The sequence below is a fragment of the Octopus sinensis genome, linkage group LG4 (assembly GCF_006345805.1).
Source record: "Octopus sinensis linkage group LG4, ASM634580v1, whole genome shotgun sequence".
Lineage (NCBI taxonomy): Eukaryota > Metazoa > Mollusca > Cephalopoda > Octopoda > Octopodidae > Octopus > Octopus sinensis.
In genome coordinates, this window is record NC_043000.1 from 79161938 (window position 1) to 79175762 (window position 13825).

Here is a 13825-nt window from a genome sequence, read left to right on the forward strand (position 1 = left end):
CACAATCAGAGTCTTCAACTTAGAGTATGAGACCAGATAATGTACAAGAACTTTGGAATTCTTGTGAACAATCCCATAACAACCAGGTCAGCTCAAGTAATGAGAAGGCCACTGCTTGATGATTATGTATAGACTTCTAACACAGTGGGGAAGACTGTCGTAATAACGTTTCTAGTTCATTATTCACTGCTGTCATGTACTTTTGGTCTTCATTCACTTCTGTATCACTTCCATCCACAGTATATAAATTTCCTAAGTTACTCAAGTCAGCTTGTTCTTAAGATTGAATAAAACCTTTGGTTTTGACATCTTCAGCATCTACAACAACAGTAGCCACAACCAGTATCTTAAATGTAGTGATATTATTACAACTGACATTATAATCCAGTTATTTAATCATCTGAAATCTTAAATCTAGTAATTTAACCACAACTGGAATATTAAATCTTGTGTCTTAATCATCACTGGAGTCTTAAATGATTCAACCACTACTAATATCTTAAATCTAGTGATCTAACTACAATTGGAGTCTTAATTTGGTTGATTAACTAAATCTGGAACCTTTAATCTTGTGATTTAAGCATATTTAGATTTAGAAATCTAGGGATTTAGTCACAATTGGAATATCAAATCTAGTAATTTAACCACATCTAGGTCTTAATTTTAATGTTCTTAGAACAAATGATATTTCAGGTAGAAATCTACTGACATCTATATTAACGAAAGCAAATTTCTGTCTGTCTGTCTGGGACCCCTCTATCTCAGTCTACATTTGCTCTACATAGACATATACCTTTTTGGAATCAAGATGATCCTGGGATTGAATATCTGCCCTTCATTTGGTTCTTGAGCCTCTGGTATTGAGATCTGATTTGAAAGCATTTGGGATGCTATTTCTAGCAGGTAAAGTGACTGTGAGAGGTTTCAATGCCATAGTACAAGAGTTACCTCCCTTAACATAAAGTTTTACCTAGGAATTTAGTGGTTCTTTTATTTTTTTCAGTCATCAGACTGCAGCCACACCTTGAAGAATTTTAATCAAACAAATCAACACCAGCTCTTTCTTTTTTTTACCTGGTACTTTTTTTATTGGCCTCTTTTACTGAACCACTAAGTTACATGAACGTAGACACAGCAAAACCAGTTATCAAGCAGTAGTAGGGAACAAACAGACACAAAGCCACGATACATACATACATACATACATACATACATACATACATACATACATATATATATATATGTATGTATGTGTGTGTGTGTGTGTGTGTGTGTGTGTGTATACACAACAAGTACAGTCATCACTAAAGTGTTAGAGGATGGTAGTAAGCACCATCATTGCTAGAAGTAAGAGTCAAAATAACTCTTAGCCATGTGAGAGCGCTTTTCTAATGGCTGGCAAGGGAGACAGGTTCCCTTCCTATGACAAGTGGGGTGGAGTCATATCAGTGCTGATTTCAGATTTAATCAATCTTTACTATTGACCCATTAATCCATCACCAAGGGTTAAAGAAACTAAATCACCCTGTCAGCCTAATAGAGAACACCATAGGAAACATCAACTGATTTCGAAAATGGTGAAGTGAGAATTATAAATTACTAAGGTGGTTGTTCACAATTTAGAACCAATAAGCAACAAGTACAGTCATCACTAAAATGACAGAGAGTACTAGTAAGCACCAGCATTGCCAGAAATGAGAGTCAAAACTCAGAATCGTAGAGAGGGAGCCTGTCTCTCTTGTCAGCCATTAGAAAAGTGGTCTCATGTGGCTAAGAGTTGTTTTGACTTTTATTTTTAGCAATGGTGGTGCTTACTAGCATCCTCTATCACTTTAGTGACAACTGTACATGTTGCCTATTGGTTCTAAATTGCAAATAGCCACCTTAATAATTTTATATATATATATATATATATATATATATATATATATATATGCACATATATATATATATCTTTTATTCAAATTTTAAAAGCACTCCAAAAATTTGTGAACTTACAAGTTTTTCATTTAAACTGAATTTAACATAATACCATATTGGTAGGGTACCAACAAATGCTTTATCATCGCTCTTCTTAGTTTTGGGCTACAAGCCCAATTAGCCCTCCACAGGAGCTAGCTTAAAAGTCTGCACAGAGTGTGAATTTTAAGCTAGTTTATGATAAAACTACATCTGTCACCAATTAAGTGACATACATACATATGTCACCAATTAAGTGACCTATCAGTTAACTTATAACTCTTGTATATAGAGCTGAGGTCTAAAATCTAGATTCTTGTATATAGATTCTTGTATATAGAGCTGTGGTCTAAAATCTAGTCATCTAAACAATACCTATATGGTTAAAATGAGTAACTTGACAAAAACTGGTCCCATTCAATCACCACTTCTTCATGAGATATAAACTAGCACCACACAATTATTACAGGTCTATGAAATTTAATCTGCAGTGTCCAAGAATGAAATTAGAAGCTATGCCTTTTATATTTTATCACTGACCTTTCTGTGTAGAAACTGAGTAGTGGTACTTAAATTGCACAATTTCATCAACATAAGTACAATTTACCTGAAATGTTACACCAAATTATAAAAAATTTAGACTAAAATGAACAGAAATGGACAGACAAACATCAATTTAAATATCAAAATGATTCATTGATATACATATTGATAATAAAAAGAATGAAGAATTTGAACATTCAAACTTTGTTTATTTATAGTTGGCTTATACATAATAATTGTCCAACACGTGTTTTGATTGCATTAATTGCATATTGTTGCATATTCATATGCAGTGGTTTATGCATTATTAGTATGATCTCTTCAGAGTCTATAAATATGACATTGTTTGGAGAGGAATTTTCCTCCATTATTAGTTTGAATTGGGCTTGGTAGCAGGAAGTAGAAAACCATGATATTCATCGATGAGCTATTTTTCACAAATGTTGTGAAAAATAGCTCATCGATGAACAATGTCATATTTATACACTGTGAAGAGATTGTACAAATAATGCATAAACCGCTGCATATAAATATACAACAATGTGCAATTAATGCAACTGAAACATGTGTCGGACAATGATTATGAATAAACCAACAGTAAATAAACATAAAGTTTGAATGTTCAAATTCTTCATTCTCCTTATTATCAATATTGTACCTTACACTCTAAGTAGCCAAAAAAAGAACTGTAATATTGGATGGGAGTTAAAGGAAATTTACCATAAAATACATCATCTAAAAGAAGCAGCCTTGGCATTTTATATAGAGAAATTTAGTATCTGCCTGGATATTATATCCCTCTTCTTACTCTCTCTCTCTCTCTCTCTCTCTCACACACACACACACTCTCTCTCTCTCTCTCTCTCTCTCTCTCTCTCTTTCTCTCTCTGAATATATATATATATATATATATATATATATATATATATATATATAGTTAATCCCCCACCAAATGAAGGAAAAGCACAAGAAAAAACAACAATGTGAAGACATAGTACATGCAAAGTATTAGCAGACACTCAAGGAAGGAAACAAAGGTAGTTTTATGTTTTGAGCAAAGCTCTTCTTCTGAAACAGAAGACAGAGAAAAGTTCAATAGAAAAGGCAGATGGAGGAAAAAATTGCCAACGATCCACATATGGTTACATTCCCTCTCCATTAATACAAATTGTCAAATTCATCCTGAACACCCTGTGTGTGTGTATATATATAAAAATAATAATAATAATAATAATAATAATAATAATAATAATAATAATAATATGAGGGAATATTATTCCAAACTTACGGGGAAAAATTCAATTTAGAAATACTAAATCAAATTTCACAAAATATGATATACATATATATATATATATATATATATATATAAATTAGAAAAAAACCACCTTTTATCAATTCAATAATGAAAAATTAAATGGCTAGGAAATTGTTAATTAGATATAATAATAAATTATGGGGTAGGAAGGATACTAAAAACTATTTTGATATACCTATGGGGGCACCAGATTCTGCACAGGTTACTGATTTAGTAGGTATTTATTTATTATTAGAAAATATAAATTTAGAGGGTGGTTTATATAGGGATGACCTTTTATTACTTACTAAGGATTATACAAATAGAAAATTTGAATTATATAAAAAGAAACTTTATAATTTCTTTAAAAGATATGGTTTAAGTATTACTATTTATAATGAGAACTATAATGTTAATTATTTAGATGTTAATTTTAATTTAATAACAGGTAAAACACAACCACTTCATAAAATTAATGAAAACCTCGATATATTAAAGCTTATAGTAATCATTCACCTGTTAAAAAATCTTTGATAAATAATGTAGGTAAAAGAATATCATTACTTTCTTATGATTTAGAGATTTTTAATAAACATGCACCTTATTATAATATAGCCCTGCATGAGGCAGGATACAGTAATAATATTATATTTTTTACTACTTGTAAACATAATTATAATGTGAAGGAGAATAATTTAAATGATTTTTATAATGATAAACCTAATTATCTGAATTATAATAAATTTTATTTAGGTATCTATCGTTTTAATAATAATAGGTATTTTGATTATGTAAATCATACATTTAATATTGGAATAAAAAATTAAAATATAAATAAAAATAAAAATAAGATAAAATTTAATTCAATTAATGAAGATAACTTCCAATCTGTTGTCTCTTGAGGTCTCTGGGTTAGACTTGGAGCCAACTTGTACAAACATAAAGCAAAAGTCAAACATAGAATAATAATAATAATAATAATAATAATAATAATAATAATAATAATAATAATATAAAAGATAAAAATAAAACATGGTTCATCGTTCCTTTTGGGGCTCAGGTTAAAACAAATCTTACTAAAGAGATTTTAAATATAATTGAAATATTCATTAAGGATAATAAAAATATTCTAACGTTTTTTCTAATAATAATTTTGGAGTTGGGTATTCAACTAATAATAATGTTGGTAATATTATTTCTTCATTTAATACATTTGAATTAAATAAATTCTACAAGGATAGATTAAATATTGATTCCAATAATAATAATAAAGACCAAGATATAATTTATTGTACATGTAGGGATAAGACTACATGTAAGTTTAATGATAATTGTAATTTAGATAATGTAGTCTATAAGTGTATGGTAACTTTGATAAGAATTTGAATTATCATAATTTAAACACTATTTATATAGGATCCACTTCGAATATAATTAAATCAAGAGTATCTCAACATATGTAGTCTTTTTGGAATAAAAATCTAATAAATTCAACAGGTCTCAGTAAATATATTTGGAACCTTAAATCTAGATCTATTAAATATAAATTAACTTGGGAGATTATTTGTAGGGCTAAATCATATTCTATAGGGTGTAATTACTATTTATTGTGTGATAATGAATTCAAATAAATATTATTTAATAACAATTATGTGTTAGTAAATTCATTAGAGGAACGTAAAATTAAATGTAAACATAAGTTAGATTACCTATATAATAGGTTTAGCTAATAAATAAATGATGATACAAATTTATTAAGATATATTGATTATATAATATAAATTAATTTAAATATAATATATATATTTTACTTATTTATTATTTGAACTTTAAATTTATGGTAAATAGTCATTTAAAATTAAATGCTAAAATAAATTTATTTACCTATATAATACGTTTAACTTATTTTTCCGTATGTATAAAAACTTATTTCTTTTTATGTTATTTATTTCTTGTAGATATAATTTAATAGTATTAGTGTATAATTTACTATATTATTATATGTTATATTAATATATTTGAATAATTTTAAACTTAGATATTTCTTAATATATAAATGATTATATATAATTTTATTAAGACCTATTAGTTATAATAATATAAATTAATTTAATATTATATGTATATTTTACGTAATAATTATTTGGAACTTAATTTATAGTAAATAGTCATTTATAGTTCTTTTGTTATTCTATTTTTCTTTAATTCATGAAGTTTAAATATTTTTCGTCGTTTTCATTAATAAATATTTTTCGTCATTTTCATTGATAATTGTATTCTATTTGTTTACACAACGTCATCACGAGTTTAATTTTTTATAAACGCTAAGACCTACATTTGTACGTTTAAAATTCAGTTATATTATTTTCATCGACAAGCTAAGTAACGTTTTTTATTTAACAACATTATTTAACTTTTGAATTGTATTAAGTTTGATTATTATTATTATTATTATTATTATTATTATTATTATTATTACTATTATTATTATTATTATTATCATTATTATTGTTGTTGTTGTTGTTAAAATATTAATCATATCTATAAAAGAGAGGATGTGTGTGCGTGTGTGTGTGTGTGTACGTGATTGTAATTTATGCACGTCCACAAATTAGCACACATGTCGCTCCAATTTTAGGAGGACATTTGTCAAAACCCTATCTGGGCTTTGTCAACTTATTCTTTTCCCCGAGGCACCCGTGGATAGCGTAAATATCTATTTTCAGACATAGCTTTTAGTCACAAAAAATATCGGCCATTACTTTTTGACAGCGTCTAACAAAAAAAGTAAGATAAAGAAAAGTGGAAGAAGGAGGCAGAGAGTTTCACGGGAAAGACAAAGTGAGAGAGGAAGAGACAGAGAGTAAATGACGGCGTTTATGAAAATCTATTTTTAGCCATTGCTTATGGACGTCATCTAACCAAAAAAATAAGATAAAGAAAAGTGGAAGAAGGAGGCAGAGTTTCACGGGAAAGACAAAGTGAGAGAGGGAGAGAGAAAGAGAGTAAGTGATGGCGTTCATAAAAAATCTATATATATAAAACTGTAGTTGTGTGAGTGTCTGTCCCCTTCGATTTAGATTCCTAACTACTCCCACATTTTGCGGTGCAGTTTAACCAAATTCGGGTATCTTATAGTCGTGATTCATATCAAGCCCGTCTGAGTATTAGCGCGCGTCTACGATGAGTCTACGATTTTAAAAATAATTTAACATCATTTTTTATTCCATTTTAATGCATAATTTTTCGTGTGTCGATGGCGGCGGAGTTGGCGTCCATGGTCACACCTGCACCTGTTTGCTTCTCCCCCTTCTTCCCTCCCTCCCTCGTGAAGCTGTGGGGAAGGGAGTGTAAGGAAATCAACGTCGTAAAGCGTTGTCAAGGAGACCAGCGTTCTTTTAGAACAACGACTTCATGGCTTGAAGACGCCAAAACAGAAATGGCTAAGAAAGCCCGAATTGGCATCTATAAGGGAAGTAACTCTCTAAAAATGCTTATATAGTTATTTCCCTTACAAACCCGAGCAACGCCGGGCGATACTGCTAGTAAAATGTAAAATGTTTTGTTTTTCGTTTTTGAAAGACACTATATTTTATAATTATATTATATATACTTTCTCACACAACAATTACAATATACTGCGTTCCCTTTTGTTTGTTTGTGCGCATATGTATGGGTCAGTGTGTGTGTGTGCCTATACATGCACGCATGTACGTATGTATGTGTGTGTGTGTTTGCATGTGTTTGTATGTTAGATATGTAAATAAACAGATCGATATACAGACGGATAGGTATATAGACTATATGAACAGACACATATGGAGACACGGATCCACACATATAAAGATACACATCCATACATACAAACATGGTACATAGTTACATAACACACACACAGAGATATGCACACACAAGGAGACAGAAGTGCATATATATACAAACACATGCTCACACACACATAGAAAATACACAAACACGGACAGGCAAACACATAAATATGCAGGATACGTACATACAGATGCACACACATACATACATATATACATATGCATACACACACATATATACATACAACCACATGCAAACACACACACACACATACATGCGTGCATGTATAGGCTCACACACGCACACACTGACCCACACACATGCGCACAAACAAACAAAAGGGAACGCGGTGTAAATAACGGACAGTCAAAACTATTGAAAAGGTTGCAAGATACAACGAAAATTTTAGGAAAATAAAAATAAGAAATAACTGGTGAGTGTGTTAAATAATAAGGCACAAAAAGAAAATGACTCTCCCCAGACACAACAGAATATGCTTGAACACACGAACCCATATAAAGAATCTTGCAAACCAAATCCCAAAACGAATTACAATATATTTATTTTAAATCATTTATTTATTTTAAATCGTTCATCTTTCTCCCCCCCCTCTCTCATACACATTACTTTGGGTGCGAAAGAGTTTTGTTTTTATTTTACGCCGAGTAAAAAAGTGTTTTGTTGACAATCTATTTATTTAACAACAACAAAACAAAGAGCTGAGTAATAATTTGTCAGTGAATTACACAATATAAATGGGTACAATTTGCGAGGCTTCCACCACACCCCACTCCGTTTCACGGACCACAAAAAGGGTTTTGAGGCCAGAGTAGTTGATTCCACGCAAAAAAAAACGATTTTTTTTTCTTAGTGAAAATCGTGCGGGTGTTAATCTGCAAATTTAACAACATTTTTTCCATTCATTTCTGTTTATGAACATGTATGCGTGCACAAAACATGCAATAGGTGTACGTACGTACGTGTGTATATGTGTGTTCGCGTCTGTTGCCCATATATATTTATATTATATTATATATATATAATATATATATAATATAACTAATTTCAATGGATTTCGCCCAAATTTGACGTCTATATTACTTAGTTTGGTTTGAAATAAAGAACTTGATTAGCTTAGGTCGGGTTATACTGCTAGCTTATATATAATTTCTTGATAATTATTAGTTATGATATGGATATCTATTTATTTATTATGCTTTATTATTATTTTTATAATGTGATTTAACGTATTACATATAATTTAATTTGAGAATTAGTTTTGTAAGACAATACATTATTTAATAGCTAGGTGGTCTATTTATTACGTAGTATTACATTTTAAGTAAATTAGTTTAATATTAATTGATATTTTGGTCAACTATATTATTGAGTAAAATATTAAATCTATGGGTACTACATATATATTAATAATATAGTTAGTTTATCTAATAGGTGTGTAGGTGTATATATATTTGAACCATTTCCTATTTTTAATTCTAATATTTATAGCTTGTACTAACATTATATATATTACTTAACATTAAGGTTTTTAATATAAATTACTTAATGAGTTTAAGTTTTTATTTAGATGTTTATTAAATAAATAAATTAATTAATAATTTAATTTAATGTATATAGCTAAAATTATAGTATTTAGTTTTCACTTAATGTATTTTTTGTATCTTTATATATATATTTGCTTTAAATATTTTAATTAATTGTATCTTACTTTTTAAACAAGAATATATCTGTTAAGATATTTCGTATTTTACAAGATTATTTACGTATATTTATTAATTTATCTAATTAATTATTTTATTGTTGTTGTCTTTAACATGAAGAGTGGCTATATTTATATTGAAGTGATTTTACTACTACTACTACTATTATTATTATTACTATTATCATTTCTTAAATATAGCCACGAAACACGTATTGTTATTCTACCAAATATATACATTACTTAATCATTGTTATATGTTTTATCTTATATTTAATCTTTCTATAATATGTAATTTTTCTAAATGGTATAATTTAATTGTTCATTATTGGATTGATAAAAGGTGGGGTTTTTTTTCTAATTTATATATATATATATATATATATATATATATATATATATATATATATATATATATATATATATTTTACAGGGTATTCAGGATAAATTTGACAATTTGCATTAATGGAGAAGGAAAGAAAATCTCATCCAAAAATTAAAGTATTTTTTAAATTCAGAAAATATCAATTAAATTATGGATAGGAGATATCAGTTTACTCAATGTAGTTGCCCTCAGGTTCTTCAATGGACTCAAGACAGCTCAGGAACCTGGCATATGCATTCCTCACTGTGTCTGTGAGAAGATCTTCAAATACCTCTTGATCTTGGCTCCCAGCTCAGCCTTGGTGTTGCAGACAGAGCAGTTGGTTTCAAGGGAATTAGGAGGCCAGAAATTAGGGTTGGTGAAGTCACAGAAATTCTCTGATGACTACTTTTAACTCTTACTGGAGGTATGACAAGAAGCCAGATCCTGTTGCCATGCAAATGACTTCCTGCAACAACTCTCTCCAGCCAGAGTTTGACCACAGTCTCCAGCAGTTTCACATGACTATCTGAATGGAGTTTAAAGTCCTGTTCAAAGATGTAGGTTAGCATGATGTCACCCTCACTGGAGACACTAAACACCATCACAGGTTGAGAGAACTTAGTTTTCATGATAAATAAGGCATCATATTTACTGTAGGTAAGCCACCTGTTGGTCTGGGTATTGTGCAATTGGTCCCAGCAGAAGTTCTTTTCATCTGAGAAGAACCCAATCATTCTTGGGTCAACAGGATGCCCCAGCTTGTTCAGGAGCTTCTTTGCTTTCAAGTAGTTTCCTTAGTCTTGACTGTCAGAATTTGTCCCTTTGTGCCATGAGTACAAGTAATAAGTCCTTATTCAGAGCCTTCTTCATTGTTGCAACCTCAATAGCCATCTCCCTTTCCAAAGCCTGGATTCCCTTGCTTGGATCTTCAATTACCCTGTCCTGTACTTGCTGGACATTCAGAATGCCTGCAGTATCCCTTCATATTGACCTCAGCTTTGTAGATGTCCATGTCACATCTTACAGCCTTTACAGAGCTTACAGAGAATTAATCAGCAATCATGATTTGGCATTTTGATACCTAGTGCAATTCATCATGATACAGGTAACTCTTTTCCACATTCAGATGGTTTCAAGTCCTCTGTGTCAGCCAATTTTCTCTCAACTACAACTTCAATTTTCATGCTGTCCAATGCTGTTTGCCAATACATCAAGCTATTCCTGAAAACAGAAACATAAAAATTGTTAAATTTAGCACAAACACCCTGTATATATATATATATATATATATATAGTTAGAGGAGGGATATATATCTTCCTCATCATCATCATCATCATCTTCATCATTTAATGTCTGTTTTCCATGCTAGCATGTGTAGGATGGTTTGAGAGCAACTGACAAGTCAGAAGACTGCACCATGCTCTACTGTTTGTTTTGGCATGGTTTTCTACAGCTTGATGTCCTTCGTATCATCAATCACTTTACAGAGTCTACTGGGTGCTTTTTACAAGGCACCAGCAGCAGTAAGATCACCATGTAACTTGCTGGACAAGAGCCCTCAACTGCAGGGTGTGGTGGTGGTAGGAGAGTATTACTGAGGAAGAGAAACAGTGTCTTACATTAGAAGAAAAACAACTACCTCAAAGGGATAGGCAGCTTGTAGAGAAAGATAGTGAAGAAGAAATGAGGAAGCAGAGGTAATACAGACAATTTACAAGGAAGTGTGTATAGGGAAGTGGACCAAGGAATTGCAGAAGGTGAGTGGTTGGGTGAGTTCACAGGATTTTGAAAGGAGAGTGGGAGTTAGCAGTGGGGTTGATGTAAAGAGTGGGCACTAGCAGAGTGAGGGGCTATGTTGTAGAGAAGGGATTTAACAAAGACATAATTATGTGCAAGAAGGTATGTGAAGGATACTGGAGAAGAGAGGGAGTGGGAGAGAGAAACAGCAGTAGTGTGCGTGGGCGGGATGCAGGGTATAAGGGATATGGACAGGGATTTTACTTTGCTGGGTGGGTCTTCTCAAGCACAGCAAATCCCCAGTTATCTTGGTCTTTGGCATCTCTATGTAGCTCAACATCTGAATATCATTTCTCATCACTTCATCCCACGTCTTCCTGGATCTTCCTCTTCCACCAGTTCCCTCCACATTTAAAGAATTACACTTCTTTATGAAGCTGTTCTCATCCATAAATATGACATGGCCATACAAGCACATGTGACAACATTATGTCTAAGCACGGGCAAGCAGAAGTACCCTTGGCTGGTGTCAAGGCATGCATTAAAACCCACTATGAATGAGGGACCACTAGATGTTGTCACAGCATCCTTCTAGGAAAGGGACATGCTGATGTAAAATCTGTGGTTTCATGTGATTACTGGCCATCTTGCTTTGGCCTGGTGACAGGCCAAAGTGAGTTGGACAAGCAGTTATTACAATAATCCCATGATTTACAAATGTCTTTTATGGTAACCCATTTCTTACTGAAAGTAGATCATTTGCTGGCCTGAAAGGCCACACCTGTGCTGCTCACAAATGAGACTGATCTTCAAATGCTTCAGGTGATGGATATACCTGAGATTGAGAAAGAGATTCTCATGAATGTATGATTTTTCTTTGAGCTTAATTTAAGTTCTTGAAAGAGTTCAAGCTGGTTGCTAACAAAGCAACAAGACATTTTGAGTTAAAAGAGTTCCCAGTGTTTGTAAATATGTTGTTGAGTTGGAGTGTAGGTTGAACTGTTGATACATACAGCCATGTGTGAGCATCTGTTCACATATGATATGTCTTACAGATCTTCACAGTGCCACTAATAGATTGGATTTGGAGACTCTGTGTCAGTTTCTTTTCTTCTTTCTCAATGAAACAGTATTCCTAGGTTTTTGTGAAAATTCTTTGGTACATAATTCACCTATGCACCTATGAGAATTCAAGATCAGGGTACAAGAGCTGTATGTTCACATTAAATCTGTATGTATGTATGTCTGTCTATCTGTCTCTATGTGTGTATGTATGTATGTATGTATGTGTGTATGTGTGTATGTATGTATGTATGTATGTATGTATGTATGTATGTATGTATGTATGTATGTATGTATACGTGCAGATTTGTATGTTTTGTTTTATGTATGTCTTCTTGAGCATATATAGTTGCATATCTGGACATGCTCATATATACTTAAATGATAAACTTCTGGAAAGTTTTACAGATTTTTACAGTGTTCCAGTGACGGATTGTATCTGTAGTCTTTGAATCAGCTTTCTCCTTTCTGGTTTTGAGAAACTTAATTCTTTAAGATTGGTATTTATGCAGTGCAATACATATCCCAGTGCCCCCAAAATTACAGGTATAACCTGGACATATAATCTGGTTAGAGTAGCTGCAGATTTATCAATAGTTCAGCATAGGTATTCTCTTTTTCGCTGGTTTTCAGCTTTATGTTAACATTTACTAGGCAGCTGATTTCCACAATTGTACACAGTTTCTCTTCTCATATCAGGTCTATTGTGTTTACATTTTATTGAGGTTTTCACTGAGACATTCCACCAGTACTCCATTTTATTGTGAGTGGTTTTGGCTTCCACCGCACTGTATGTTCTTGTTTCTTTGTTCTCAAGGTTATCCTTTCAATGGACCTCATTATACAATGTCCTAGCTACAAGATCATGTCTCGGCAGATAATACCGTGATGACATTTCCGGACAACTGCTTCTGATGTGGGAGATATCTTTGGTGATAACTCCACAAAGTCTGCATCAGTTGTCATATTTTACTGCATTTCCTTCATCTCTGTCCCTTTTGTGTATTTGGTATTTGGTTAATATTACCTGTCCCTGGATTGCAAACACATACTCTTCAAAGTGGGAGGTAGTAATCCAGTTGTTGGTCCATGATAGACTGTTTTGATGATGATCAATGTTACTATCATCTCAGAGCTTTCTACTAACTTATCTATGTATGGTCTTCTGCTCATACATGCTCATCCTTTCATCTGATGATATGCTGTGGTAGAGTCATGTAACTTCTTTGGGCATGTATTTAAGGTTTTCAGACAAGGAACACTGCTAAAGGAGCTGCCTGCCAAGTCTTATGATATTATCAGTCACATGTA

The 13825-nt window shown here is 31.8% G+C and overlaps 1 protein-coding gene across 1 annotated transcript in view; it reads right to left on the reverse strand.

Annotated features, from left to right (window-relative positions):
* Window positions 1–13825, reverse strand: part of LOC118763023 (A disintegrin and metalloproteinase with thrombospondin motifs 7-like) — a 206659-nt gene that overhangs the window by 55095 nt on the left and 137739 nt on the right. Inside the window, exon 20 of the mRNA XM_036502187.1 lies at window positions 2500–2566. Coding sequence (XP_036358080.1) covers window positions 2500–2566 — 67 coding nt within the window. The remainder of the gene's footprint in view (window positions 1–2499; window positions 2567–13825) is intronic.